Here is a 14,054-nt window from a genome sequence, read left to right as displayed (position 1 = left end):
TGTCACTACATGCCCTTGTCCAAAGTCCCTCTCCAGCTCTCTTGTAGTCCCTTTAGACACTGGAAGGTGCTGTTAGGTTTCCCTGGAGTCCTTTTTCCTCCAGGCTGAACACCCCCGGTCCTCTCAGCCTTTCGACAAGTATCACCGAATCTCTGTCTAACAGACACGATTAAAAGAAGCAGTATTAGAAATATCTGGACAACTCAGCGGCGCAGCCCCTAAGGGCACGCAGTCCCAAGGCCGTGCCCGGTGCACTCCAGGGAGCCCCGCGGTGCCCACACGGCCCCTTCCCCTCACACCGCCCCGGCGCCGCCGCCCCTCACCGCGCCCCCGCTGCCACAAAGCGCTCCCGCCAGCGTCGCAAAACGAAGCCGCGCGTGCCCGCGGAGGCAGCGGCAGCGGTGCCCTTCCTTTGCCCTCACTGTCGCAAGGGCGGCCGCGCCTGGCGGCGGCCGTGCGCCGCCGGCGAATGGAAGGCGGCGCAAGATGGCGGCGCTGCATGAGGAGCCGGCAGAGGTGGCGGCGGTGCAGCCGGACCCCGAGGCGGGGACGCCGCCGCCGCCGCCCGCGGTGCCTCCCGCCGCCGCTCCCGCCGCCGCCCCGGCCACCGCGGCGGAGGGAGAGGCGGCGGGAGGCGGTGGGGATGCGGCACCCCCGAAGCCCGCGGCGCCGGGCCCGGCCGCCTCCCCGGCGGCGTTGGACCGGCAGACGCTTGTGGCCGTACTGCAGTTCCTGCGGCGCAGCAACCTCCGCGAGTCCGAGGAGATCCTACGTCGCGAAGCTCGCCTGCTCGGCGACGACCTGGGTGCCGCCGCCCTCAGTCCCGCCAGCGCCGGGCTCCTGGGGGGCTCCGGCAGCGACGCGGACTCCGGCGAGGCGCTGCTCGGCCGGGGCACCAGCGCTGCCGCCGTCGCCATAGGAGGCAACGTCGCCACTGTCGCGACTTCCAGCCCCGGGGTGGCTGCAGTTGCCGCCGTGCCGCCGGGGAAAGGTGAGGTCTGCGGGGTCGGTCCCACCTCGGCGGGAACCCCGGGAAGTGGGGAGCCCGTGTGCTGCTCGCAGCCTCGGGGGCTCTCCGTTATGCTGGGACACAAGGGTCGGCGTCAGGTTCTCGGTGCCACCGAGAGTCTACCCCGGCGATCCGGGAGGTCTCTGGATGTCTCATTTCTCCATATAATCCGTGGAGAAATCCGTATCTCCTGGAGCAAGGGACCAAGGACAGGGTGTCTCTCGCATTTGCAGGGAGCACTGTGAAGCGAGAAGTGCTCCCGCCTGTGTTTGTGTCCCATCACAGCTGATAGCGTATCCGGAACAGGAGATTTCCATTGAAGTTAGTGGGGATTGTCCCAGGTCTGGCCGCAGGGTTGAGAACAGAGGTCTGATGATGCGTTTTGGTGAAGGAGCCATGGGATATTTGTAGGCGAGGCTTTCTGCATTTCTTTATCGAGTTTCTGAGTACTTGAGATGTCCTTTGGATAATTCAATTCTAAGTGTTGTTAATCAAGGTGTTCTGTGAGGCAGCTTTACTGAATAATGGAATTTCAGGAACTGCTAGTCTGAGTTCCAGTGAGTGTACAGCATAAAGTCAGCCTGTTCGTGACATCACCAGATATTATCGTTTTTATATGAAAGACAAAACAATGGAAGTGTGGCATTCTGCTCCTTGTTTAAGAGTTTCTAGCCCTAGCAGTACAATGACTCATTCTGGTGATGTTAGTGGCTTCTCCCTTTACACTTAAAATCCTGGCTGAATTAGGCACTAAGTGGGCAACAGTTGGCAGGGAAAGTCCAAAAAACTGCTGGAGAGAACTGGCTGCCGGACCAGTGTGCTCTCACCCGTGTTGGTTAGACTTGGTGCTGAATGGGCACAGGACATGTTTTGCTCACCTGACCAGGGGGTTGTGGCCACTGTTTGTTTGCTGGCTCTTCCAGACTGTCTGAGCCGCTGTTGTTGTTGGCTGGTGCTTTTGCAGTCGGAGGCGCGGTGGTTGTGGAGGATCAGCCGGACGTGAGCGCGGTGCTGTCGGCCTACAACCAGCAAGGGGACCCGACGCTGTACGAGGAGTACTACAGCGGATTGAAACACTTCATCGAGTGCTCCCTGGACTGTCATCGGGCAGAATTGTCTCAGCTCTTTTATCCTCTCTTTGTGCACATGTACTTGGAGTTGGTCTACAATCAACATGAGAGTGAGGCAAAGTCTTTCTTTGAAAGGTAATTCATTTTCATTTGTACATTTGTGTTACTTTGTGTTTGCTACTTTGGCTAAATCTGTGAGCTATTTGTATACATATACATGCGCATGTATTATTCTTCTTCTCTAAAGCTGAAGAGATTTGAAATCTCAAGTAACAGTGCCATGGGTTGTAGTAACTGTTCTTAAATTCTTTTCCAATCTCCTGTTAGAAAGATGTGCAAACTAGTGAACTGTGCATTGGCAGAGTCTGAACCATGTTAATGGTGTGCTAATGGGCTCCTTGCTGCACAAGTATCGATGAAGAGATTCTGCATCTTTAGGGAAAGATTGTGGGGTCAGTTTTTATCACTGGAAGATTGCACTGAGATGCCAAAATAATGAATGCTATAAGTATTTGCTGATATCGTAGGATGTACATTGAAATTCTTCAAATGAGCTTAAAGAAATCAATTTCTGACTAATCTATAACTTTCTGTATTCTTACTATGTTTCACTTGTTTATCACTTGAGAAGAAAATAGAATTTAATTTGTTTTGTGGATTCAGACCAATTGTGAAATACTTCAATCTGAAAGGATAACTTTGTTTCCCTTCAAATAGTTTTGTAAATAGTTAAAATGTCCCTTGCCACAACTATTTTATAACAAGTTGAGTGACTAAGCGTTTTACCATATCTTAAATTGTTTCAATAGATTTCATGGGGATCAGGAGTGCTATTACCAGGATGACCTGCGTGTATTGTCGAGCTTAACCAAAAAGGAACATATGAAAGGTAACGAGACCATGCTGGATTTCCGAACAAGCAAGTTTGTGCTGCGCATTTCCCGTGACTCTTACCAGCTCCTGAAGAGGCATCTTCAGGAAAAGCAGAACAATCAGATCTGGAACATTGTTCAGGAGCATCTTTACATTGATATCTTTGATGGAATGCCTCGCAGTAAACAACAGATAGATGCTATGGTTGGAAGCTTGGCTGGGGAGGCAAAACGAGAGGCTAATAAAGCAAAGGTAGGAGACAAAGATTGTTGCGCTTGTTACAAATCTCCCTGTTTTTTCAGGGAGATACCTTAGTATAGATTGACAGTCATAACTTGAGATCTTAAAAGACAGCATCAACAGAACAAAGGAAGAGAACTGTACAAACAGGTGTTTACAGGAGTAGAGAGAGATCAAGATGTATTGCTGTCAGGTGAAGGAAACTGCTGAAACCTTTTGACATACAACCTTGTGTTCAGCCCGCTGAACTAAACTTAAACTAACTCATTAATTACTTTGGATTTTAAAATGGACACCTGACTATTTGGCTTCCTCTTTTGTACAACAGATAGTAATTTTGACTTGCTACCAGTTGTTACTAGAAGAGCTGTGTGTGTAGTACCACAATACTATACAAATAAATGAGGTAGGGTGGAGATTACACTTTAAGGAAGGACTAAGAGATGGTGGGAGAACTTACAGTTGTGCAGATCAGTTGGCTGGGTAAACCAGGAGAACATGTACTACATTCCTTATGGGCTAAGCAGTAATATATGCTGTAATATTAAACAGAGCAGCTTTAAAGGGACTCTATTGCTTGGACTACTACATTGAAAAGTTACCATTAAAAAATCTGGTTTTCAGTAAGAACAGCAATTACTTTTTCGTCTTGTGTGTTTTTTTATTGGCTTGTAGGTTTTCTTCGGCTTATTGAAAGAACCAGAGTTTGATGTGCCTTTGGATGATGAAGATGAAGAAGGAGAAAATGAGGAAGGAAAGCCAAAGAAGAAGAAACCTAAAAAAGATAATGTAGGGTCAAAAAGTAAAAAACAGGACCCTAATGCTCCTCCCCAAAACAGGTACCAAGGAAATGAAAAGTTTTTAAAATCCAGTCTTGTCAAGTCAAATCTGCATCTCTGTTCACATGGCATTTTTATCATTTTGGCTATTTTGGCTGTACAAAGCTTTAGCTGTAAGACTTCTAAGGGAGGTCATGGAATGCTTGGCATATGACCCTCTGTCATTGTCCATCAAGTCAAACTAGATTTCTCTTGATGAAATTTTACTTGGTTACCCTCTAATCTTTTCAGGCCATACTCAATTGTTTATCTTGTTCTAGTAGCTGTCTGAAATTCTGAAAGCTACTGGCTCTCTTTCTCATCAGTTAGTCTCCTACGTAGTCTTTCATATTTTCTAATTCTTATTTCTTATTTGAATACTGAGATATGAGGTTGCATGCAAAGGTTTCACTTTGTTTGGATTAACAGTAAAGAAGGTGCTTTTACTTTGTAAAAATATGTGCTTCTTGTGTAGAATTCCTCTGCCAGAACTGAAAGACTCTGACAAGCTGGATAAAGTAATGAATATGAAGGAAGCTGCGAGGCGAGTGCGTCTTGGACCAGAGTGCCTGCCCTCCATCTGTTTCTACACATTCCTTAATGCTTACCAGGTTGGTAAAAGAGTTTGAGTAATAGGGGAAAGGGAATCAAAATTATGAGCATCACACTTGCTAAAGAAAAAAGACATAACAGTGTTGGCAAGGGTAATTGGAGTATTTGGATTAAATATTGCCACGTTTGTGTTCCAAAACGTTCAATATTCTCTTCAAAGACTCCTTAAACTATAAAATTTCCACATTCCTGGGTTTTGCTTGGATTTTACTATAATTCTTTCTTTTGCTTTTCCTGTCCTAAGTGTTTCCTACAGAGCACAGTAGATGTTTTGCACTGGAGTACTGGAAAGCAATAGTCTTTGTCAGTTCTGACTGTACTTCATACATAAACCTTTATTTTTAATGGGGCAAGAATTTGTGTGTGTTTATGTTTATCCTACAGTAATTCTCTCTATTTTTGTAAATGAGTCAAATTACCTTTTTAATAGTTCTTAGGATTTTGTAATATTTGCAACATATAATGAGAGATTCAAACAGTATAACTGGATATTTTGTGTGTAGGGTCTGACTGCAGTGGATATTACAGATGACTCCAGCATGATTGTAGGAGGCTTTGCTGACTCTACTGTCAGAGTGTGGTCAGTGACTCCAAAAAAGCTACGTAGTGTGAAAACAGCTGCAGGTAATTAAGACAACACTTAATAGGAGCATACATAACTTGTGACATTTATGTTCTGCCTGAACAGGGAAGATATCTGTGGCAGGAGAGTTGGCTGCAGTGGTTGGATGCTTCACTTTGAAGAAACAATATATACAATATGATTACATCCTACATGCTACCTACATGCTAGAAATAGTTTTAAAGCAATGAAAAATCTGGTCACGTACACCTGCTATGAGTTGGTCAGTGCACAGAGTTTGGAACTAGTCATAACTAGTGTGGAACTAGCCCTCTTGCTTCTTAACTGGATGGTAACTACAAGGTGTAATAGTCAGTTGGGGTTAGGTGATCTAGGAGAGAGACTAGAGGTACCATGGGGGAAAGGACAGGAGGGAACTCTGAGAAAGTTGGAAAAGAATGTTCTTAGCTAAACACCTACACAAATTCATGGAAACCAGACTGTTTTAATTCTGCTGCTTGTGTAACAACGTGTTGTGGTTGAAGCTGAATACTGTACAAATATTTATAAATCTTGATATTTAACTGAGATGATGTCATGATGACATTTATCTTTGGACTTCTGACAGTTATTCTGATACATGAACTTTGAAATATTGCAGACCTCAGTCTCATTGACAAAGAATCGGATGATGTCTTGGAGAGGATCATGGATGAGAAAACAGCAAGTGAGTTGAAGATTTTATATGGTCACAGTGGACCTGTCTATGGCACCAGCTTCAGTCCTGATAGGTAAAAGTTTACAAGCTAACTAGTTTGCTTGTCTTCAGTTTTAATTGCATGCTACTGAATGAGACCATATTCTTAATGCAGCTTTTTCCAGGTTAAAGCAATTCTTGCTCATGTAGCTTGTAAGAAACTGTGTAAATGCTCATAAAGTTCAGGGTGTTGAGCTCTGTCAGCTATTGCTGAAATCTACTATAGCTGAGAATACCAGCACCGTTTTGGAGATTTAGGACTTAGATGACTTAGGTTTTAACTAAATGATACATAGAGAGGAAAAGTACTGCAGCAGTGATATAACTTAGAGTGTTGCAAAACTTTAAGTGTCAGTAGCACATCACTGTACTTCAAGTTTCTCATATTCAATTGAGACTTTATTTTCAGAATGTATGGAACAGTATCTTTAAAATAAGAAATTTTAAAACTTTGCGTAACGATAGGAGTCTGAACAGTGGAAAAGAGGTTTAAATGTCTCAGGTTTTGCTTTTGCTTGTGTTTAGTCAGGAAACAGCCACCACAGAAATACAGCTGATAAGTAAACTTTGTGTGAAACAAATATAGTCTATAATTATAATTGAGAATGGGAGCATGATATGAATTCTCTTTCAGGGAATCATGAAATTTTGTTCAGAGTTGTAATAGAAGATCTTTTAAAAAATAATACAGTGTAGCAATTTACTAGACATTTTTTCCTGTAACTGGACCTCCTCTCTGGTGTGTTTTTTGGTTTTTTTCCCTTCAGTATTAAGCGCCATCAGAATTAATCATCAATGTCAAATCATCTCATTTTTGCATAAGGGCCTAGGACTGGGTTCTGCTTGAATTGGTTATTGTTGCTTACTGCACTAAAATGCTGATTTATGGCTGATGTGTCAAACTGGTGCTGATGAGGGGAAGCTTCTGTCATGGATATTTCACAGTGTTTATGCAATATTTATACAGCCCTCGTGTGAGTTTGATATAAGCTCTTATAAGCTATACTTTCTCCTGTGACAGGAACTATCTGTTATCCTGTTCTGAGGATGGCACAGTGAGATTATGGAGTCTCCAAACATTCACGTGTTTGGTGGGATATAAAGGACACAATTATCCAGTCTGGGATACACAGTTCTCACCTTATGGTTATTACTTTGTGTCTGGGGGACACGACAGAGTGGCTCGGTAAGAAACTGCATGTGTTTTTCACTTGTCTGGGTCAGTTTGTGGTGGATCAACCCTGAAGTTCATTAGCTGATATGCTCTTGACTACTCTATTACTCAAATTTTATGTCAGTTAAAATACTGAACAAATGTTAATATGGTTTTACTACTTTTTTCAACACACATTATATTATCTCATGGTTTTTCTATTTTTTCAACACACATTAGTAATATCTGATGACTAAAGAGATGATGTCCTCCTAAGTGACCCTCTGATTAGAAGTATTCTCCTCTAATTGTTGAACAGCTTGACAGAATATTCTTTGTTTCTCCATTCTAAAAAGTATGTTTTTCCAAAAAACATCCTGCTAATTCAATAAACTGACCCCAAGAAATCACTCCACAATTACTTTTTTTTCCTCACTGTGTGAATCATTGAATCATGGAACAGTTTGGGTTGGAAGGGACCTTTAAAGGCCATCTAATCCAACAGCCCTGCAATGAGCAGGGACATCTTAAACTAGATCAGGCTGCTTAGAGCCCCATCAACCTGACCTTGAATGTATTCGGGGACGGGGCATCTCCCACCTCTCTGGGCAACCTGGGTGTTTCACTACCCTCATTGTAAAAAATGTCTTCCTTATATCTAGACTAAATCTACCTTCCTTTAGTTTAAAATCATTATCCCTTGTCTTGTTGCAATGGGCCCTGATAAAAAGTCTGTCTCCACCCTTCTTCTAATCCCCCTTTAAGTACTGAAAGGCCACAACAAGGTCTCCCCAGAGTCAACTCTTCTCCAGGCTAAACTGTTATCCTTTCCTCATTGCAGAGGTACTTGAGCCCTCTGAGCATTTTTGTGGCTTCCTCTAGGGTTGCTCCAAGAGATAAAGAGACTGAACTTCTTTAGGGTTCTTTTATTAATACAGCTTTTCTTTTCAGTCTGTGGGCTACAGATCACTACCAGCCATTACGGATCTTTGCTGGCCATCTTGCAGATGTGACGTGTACCCGATTTCATCCAAACTCCAACTATATTGCTACAGGCTCAGCAGACAGGACTATAAGGCTCTGGGATGTTTTGAATGGGAATTGTGTAAGAATATTCACTGGACATAAGGTAAAGGCAGATCACTGACAGTGTGAAAGTGATTTTATTTCTATGCTGAGATTCTAAACAGTTCTGTTCTGAACACAGCTTGACTGACTGAATGTGAGTAGACTTAATTAACTTATTTTGCTGCCTCCCCATGTCTGTTTTAGGGACCAATTCATTCACTGGCATTTTCTCCTAATGGACGATTCCTGGCCACTGGAGCAACAGATGGAAGAGTTCTGCTGTGGGATATTGGACATGGCTTGATGGTTGGCGAATTGAAAGGGCACACAGACACTATCTATGCGCTCAGATTCAGTAGGGATGGGGAGATTTTAGCATCAGGTAAAATTCACCAGGAACAGTGAAGTGTCTGTCCATTGTATTCCATAATTCTGAAGAGGAATGATATAATTCCTTAAATTGAGAAAGACAAAGTAGTATCACTTGCTTAGCAAAAACAGCAAGGACTGGTAACTTTTATATGTGCATTCAATATGCTATATGAGACTTGCTATAGTATTTTGCTTTCTGAGCTTTAATTTCTGTTAACTTGCTCCCCAGAACCATTTTTTATATTCTATTTTATAACAAAATACTTTAAACTGGGTTTTTTTTCTTTTTAGGTTCAATGGATAACACAGTTCGTTTGTGGGATGCTGTAAAGGCATTTGAAGATTTAGAAACCGATGATTTTACTACAGCCACTGGACACATAAACTTGCCTGAAAACTCACAGGACTTGCTACTGGGCACATACATGACTAAATCAACTCCGGTTGTCCACCTCCATTTCACACGCAGGAACCTGCTGCTGGCTGCAGGAGCCTACAGCTCACAGTAGATGAGGAAGCTGAGACTGTGCCAAGTCATTGCAGTAGTGACCTCAGGATGTGAGACGAAAGGGAATGTCTTGAACAGGACCCCACGAGTCCATTGCAAGGTGTATGAAACTGTAATTTATGCAAGCAGCGTTTCTCAAATCTGCTGTTTCATATTTATCTGCAGTTTGAAAATGCTGGAGATTGACAAGACATTGTGGTTGTAAAAGAAGGAACTGTTCGTGGTGCTTTTGGTAACACAGATATGTACATATGAAATGAGCCATCTCTTCCCAGAGGTGGTACTGAGCTCTGCTGAAACTTGTGAAAAGTTAACAGCCCTTACATGTGTTCTCAGATTTTTTTAAAGCACTTAATTTATGTATAGCAAACGTTTCATCAGTCTCAAACACAAGCAACACTGTCCATTTTCAGGAAAGAAGAATGTAGTTTGATTCACTATGGCCTGGGCTGGGCAGCAGGCGTGGTGAGATCACAGCAACAACCAGGGCATTGACGGAGTGGGCCTGACAGCCCGATGCTTGTGGGGAACTGCCGCGAAGCTCCGTGCACGGTTTTTATGCAGCCAAGTACTAAGTCCTGAAAAGATTTCAAACTGGTGTGCTCTTTTGAGGTGTCAGAAACACAATCTTGTTACTGTTTTCAAAGGTAGCCAGTGCTGTGAGTGTGATAAGCAACCAGAAGCGCAATGTGAACTTTATTTACTTTCATACTTTATTGTGTGAGAAAATAAAGGGGAACTGAGGCACAGCTGAAATAGTCACTATTAAAAAAGTGGACTTAAACCCTTTACTTTGTATTAGCTGTAAAAGAACATTAATAACCTGTATCCTTTCTGCATAAGGTTTATCATAAAAAAAACCGGTAAAACTAGCCAAGAAATTGAAACATTATAGCAGCAGGAAAGGATAAGTGTATGGCCAGTTTGTTTTTGCAAGGCCAGCTTGTCTGCTGAGTTACAATTCCTATCCACAAAAAGATTGTACCCAGTGAGTCCTCCTGGATTACCAATAAAGCTGTGTTTTATTTTTAAAGAAGACTAAAATATGCAGAACACTGGGAAGAACATCTGTGTCTTTGAACCAAAACCACCACCACCAAAGGCCAGGTCCAGTGTGGCTTAGGTTTGGGTTGGTTTTTGTTGTTTATCTCTTACAAGATTTGTGCAGCGAAATCTGTTTTGTGTTCCTCATTACTTCACAGTAAGGACATGGACACTTGAACAATCTCCTGGCTCTCTAGTGAAAATAAAAACAAGACTTGTCATTTCTAAGGTAAAATAAATGGAGAACTACCTCCTCTTTCATCTCGTTTGCTCTAACAGAGTAAAGCTATACTACAGGCATTATACATCAAAATAAAGTGGAAAACTCACTAGGAAGCTCACCTAGACATTTTCTTCAAAGAAAAAAGGGTAAAACTTAATTACTTTGATTTTCTTTTTGTGTGATGATACCTCAACAAAATTTCCTAGCTCTCAATATGACCATATACTTTTAGATTTAAGTACAATTTTTGACAGCTTAAAGAAAACACTGCCACATTCTGCCTTTGTATTTTGTACAGTTTTATACTTTTGATATTATAATAAATACTAAAACCACTTTGTGTCTATGTTACAAGATATTTACTTCCCGTAATGGCTGGAATGGAAGCAAGAGCAGTTTGTAACTGTGACAACTCTGCTAAGGGGAACAAAGTAATCAGAAATGTTTAAGTTGATGAGTAGCCATTTCACATAAATCTTGTTCTAAAGGCAGACTACAGGTTCTAGCTCCTGCCTTTACAGCTGAAGCCACCTATGCAAACACTTAGAAGGGAAAGATGACCAGATTTGTTCAGCAGGCACAGCATGTACAAAAATGGCTTTAAGAAAAAATTAAATAGAGCATAAAGACCCCGTAATTAATTTTTCCATTTTCCCAACAATCATTTCTACCTCCTGCTGCCCTCAGTTTGGGAAGTAAACTATTTGCAAGCTTTAGCATGGTTCAACCCCTGCTGCTGGCAGAAGTGTGGTATCATCACATTCCCACATCAGCACTACTGTCAAATCTAAGGAAGGTACCAAGTGTTAATTGAGCAACACAAAGACACTGTGGAGAATGTGATAGACAGATTTGAGTGTTGGGCAGGGAGGAGGTGGCACACACCTAACTGTGGTAGAGCGCCTCCTTTCACAAGAGACAGGAAAAGTAATCAGTGGACTATTTGGGTCACCGTTTATGAATGTGGAGAGTTACAGGAGCTTAACATCACTAGGCTAAGCCATTTTCCTTCTTCCCTCTGCAAGAGAGACCAGTAACAGAAAAAGCTCAAATACCATAACTGGCTCAGCGTATTTTCAGAGGTTTTCCATCAAAACCAATGAGGTTCTGTGCAAAACTCAGACAACTGAGGCAGAAGATGTCATGGTTTCCATGTAAGCTACTACCTTGTAAAGCAAAAAGTAAGAGCAACCAGATGGCTGCAAACCATGCAAGCTGTGACACGGACATGTGGAGATGCTTGGATCAGCTCCAGGCCCTGTGCAGTGTTATGGCCCTGAGGTCCTTCCTAGGTTACTGCCTGGTGCTCGGAACACCTTAGGATGTGTTACAGCAGCAGCAGAGTTAAGACAGTAATGACATGATCAGATGCTCCATCTCTGCTACAAGCAACTATTTTTGACAAAGCAGGAAAAATGAGAAGTACCACACTCTAGCTTTTTTTGCCCGTTTCATATTTCCAATAAAACAAGTAATTATTTATATTTTATTAGCCACAACAGGTCATCAGCCTGCATTACACTGACACAGATTGGAGGTTCAGACATGCCAGGACCCTGCCAAGAGAAGAAAGGTCAAACATAGCAATTCTTGCACAGTGTTAACTGAGCATCCCCCTGCCCCAAGCCCAAACTATTTTAGCTACAAGCAGCCATATTTCAGCACACACAGGAAGAAGTGGCTGATGTCCCCTTAACACACAACAACGTTTTATTATTGTCTTAATAAAAAAACTTATTGTTTTATACCTCTTTCTCCAGGCTATGAAGACAGCCCATAGGTTTTGCCAAAATGCCATTTTAGTGAAAATTCGTTATTTGAAAATGACTCCAAAATTTTGTAACACTTGGTTGTTGCTATAAAAGTCCAGTTACTTCTGTATGGGCCTTGAATAATCAGGTGTGCAGCATACACAGTTCCATCATATGGTGCTCCTGTACTCTATTCAAGTGAAGGTCTTAACAGACTGCATTAATCTCTACTTGGAATCCCAATGCAGTCAAGAAATAAGTCCTTAAGTACTGCTTCATTATTTCAATAACCTACAAAGCAAGTTATCCCTATTTTACAGCAAAAGGGCAGACCAGAGGCAACTAATATTTGTAGGCAAAGCTCAGTGTGTCTTGCTGCAACATCCTTCTGTTTCTCCTTCCCTGCATCCCATCCCCAGTCCCATTTACCATATCAGAAGAACAAGAATACTGTATCCCATACTTTCTGCACTCCCTTTAATAACCCACTTCATTCAGAATGCCCCTAAATATGCTGATGCTATAGATTATTTGAGGTTTAAAATGATAAACAGGAAGTCCATGTGCCTGTGTTTCTGTTTCTCATTACACTGTATTATTGGAAACTAGTCCTTTGTCACTGCTTCCTGACCTGGCACTGAAGCATTTTGGTCCTGGAGGAACATCAGCCACTCACCTTTTACTTATCTGTCACAGCAGGAGCTTGCTTCTTAGGCCTAAACTTGAAATACAAGACAAGGAGTGCAACACCTGTGTACGTTGCTATTACATACTGGAAAACAGAAAAGCTGAATTTAGTTTCAGTCTAAGCCCCAGAAAATGCCATTATACAAGACTACAAAACAATGTACTTAATACATACATTCCTCCTGCCTATGATGGTATAGGAATTGAAGTACTTCTGAAATCCAGTGAACTGGTGTTGAGATCCCGAGTCATGGCCAGCCATGGCTGCTTGTCCTAACAAACAGTACAGGACAGTAAATTGATTTAAAGTCACTTGGACAGGATCAATAGGAAAATCAAACTAATCTCTACACTGAGCTTCATAATTCCATTGTCTGCTCCCAAACCTACTCTCAGGATGTTTGACAAGTAGTGGATACACATAAGGAGTCGGCACATCCAGAGCATTCTTTCTTAAGGTACAAAACAGGTGATGGGAGCAGATACGCAAATAAAGGGTTCACTGCAGAATCAAAGCAGAGTGTTTTTTTAGTGTTTAGAGATACATTTTTCTGAAGAGGATGTTATGTTTAGGACAAATATTTGTTGCTTGTCTTCTGCCTCCCCCCAAAGGCACCCCGCACCCGACACAGATCCCCAACCCGGCAGATGCTGCAGCCCCCGGTGCTCCTGCAGCAGACACACGAAACGGCCCTGCAGGCTCTGCGGTCACTAACACAGCTCCTATGTGTCATCTATCTCCTATCCAAGCCAATCCAGCAGCGTTATCTCTGGCGTATAACCAGGTAAGCGTTAGCTGACTGAGCCATAGTTAAAAAGCTTAATGAAACAGCCCCTCTAAACGCGCCACATACTATTGGCAAAGACTTGAGAAGCCAAGGTCATCTTTTCTCGTGCCTGACCAATGCAAAAGCCTGGGCAAGAGCCGAGGCGCCCTTCCGAGGACGGGAAGGCACCCCGTGACAACACGAGTCCTGTTTTCCGGAGGAGCGCGGTGCCCTTGCCCGGCTATACCCGCGACCCCGCGCTCGCGTCGGGCCGGGGAAGGGACGCGGCAGCACCCGGGACTCCGAGAGAGCCACGTCGCGGCTGAAGGTCGCGGGTACCCCGGCGCTGCGGAGAGCCAACCTCCCCCCCGACCCGACCCGACCCGACCCGACCCCACCCCACCTCGCCCGGGCCGGGCCGCCGTACCTGAGCCACCGCCGTCCCCGCCGCGCTCTGCCCTTCGCCTCTGCCCTCCCACAAGATGGCGGCCGCGGGCGCCGCGCGCAGCCCCCGAGCGCGCCGATTGGCTGCGGCCCCCG

The 14,054-nt window shown here is 43.6% G+C and overlaps 2 protein-coding genes across 3 annotated transcripts; one reads left to right on the top strand and one right to left on the bottom strand.

The window, feature by feature from the left end:
• The first annotated feature begins 486 nt into the window (after positions 1-486).
• Positions 487-10,740, top strand: TAF5 (TATA-box binding protein associated factor 5). The gene is made up of 11 exons (XM_053948998.1): positions 487-991; positions 1,974-2,214; positions 2,889-3,204; positions 3,868-4,031; positions 4,486-4,621; positions 5,126-5,246; positions 5,846-5,975; positions 6,963-7,127; positions 8,046-8,223; positions 8,367-8,544; positions 8,826-10,740. The coding sequence occupies exons 1-11, from the start codon at positions 487-489 to the stop codon at positions 9,041-9,043; spliced, it is 2,352 nt and encodes a 783-aa protein (XP_053804973.1). The 3' UTR covers positions 9,044-10,740.
• A 1,002-nt stretch (positions 10,741-11,742) lies between these two features.
• Positions 11,743-14,036, bottom strand: ATP5MK (ATP synthase membrane subunit k). 2 transcript variants are annotated; one of them, XM_053949000.1, is made up of 4 exons: positions 13,942-14,036; positions 12,923-13,020; positions 12,737-12,832; positions 11,743-11,865 (listed from the first exon to the last, which is right to left on the bottom strand). In XM_053949000.1, exons 2-3 carry the CDS (start codon positions 13,007-13,009, stop codon positions 12,740-12,742), a joined length of 180 nt encoding a protein of 59 aa, XP_053804975.1. In that variant the 5' UTR covers positions 13,010-13,020; positions 13,942-14,036; the 3' UTR covers positions 11,743-11,865; positions 12,737-12,739. The 2 variants fall into 2 exon arrangements, with proteins under 2 accessions (XP_053804975.1, XP_053804974.1); XM_053948999.1 differs by lacking the exon at positions 13,942-14,036 and adding an exon at positions 13,602-13,691.
• Between the last annotated feature and the right edge of the window lie 18 nt (positions 14,037-14,054).

The sequence above is a fragment of the Vidua chalybeata genome, chromosome 8, assembly GCF_026979565.1.
Source record: "Vidua chalybeata isolate OUT-0048 chromosome 8, bVidCha1 merged haplotype, whole genome shotgun sequence".
NCBI classification, from domain to species: Eukaryota; Metazoa; Chordata; class Aves; order Passeriformes; family Viduidae; genus Vidua; species Vidua chalybeata.
The sequence above is the reverse complement of the archived record's forward strand: the minus strand, read 5'-3'. Positions and strand labels throughout refer to the sequence as shown.

Bases quoted from the DNA above. Each gene is read 5' to 3' on its own strand.
- TAF5 (XM_053948998.1), top strand. From the start codon at position 487: ATGGCGGCGCTGCATGAGGAGCCGGCAGAGGTGGCGGCGGTGCAGCCG. The intron at 2,215-2,888 runs GTAATTCATTTT...TTGTTTCAATAG, and splicing joins GCAAAGTCTTTCTTTGAAAG to ATTTCATGGGGATCAGGAGT. The intron at 7,128-8,045 runs GTAAGAAACTGC...TTTTCTTTTCAG, and splicing joins GGACACGACAGAGTGGCTCG to TCTGTGGGCTACAGATCACT.
- ATP5MK (XM_053948999.1), bottom strand. From the start codon at position 13,632: ATGACCTTGGCTTCTCAAGTCTTTGCCAATA. The intron at 13,021-13,601 runs GTATGTGGCGCG...ACTGTTTGTTAG, and splicing joins TTCTCAAGTCTTTGCCAATA to GACAAGCAGCCATGGCTGGC. The intron at 12,833-12,922 runs GTATGTATTAAG...TCTGTTTTCCAG, and splicing joins CCATCATAGGCAGGAGGAAT to TATGTAATAGCAACGTACAC.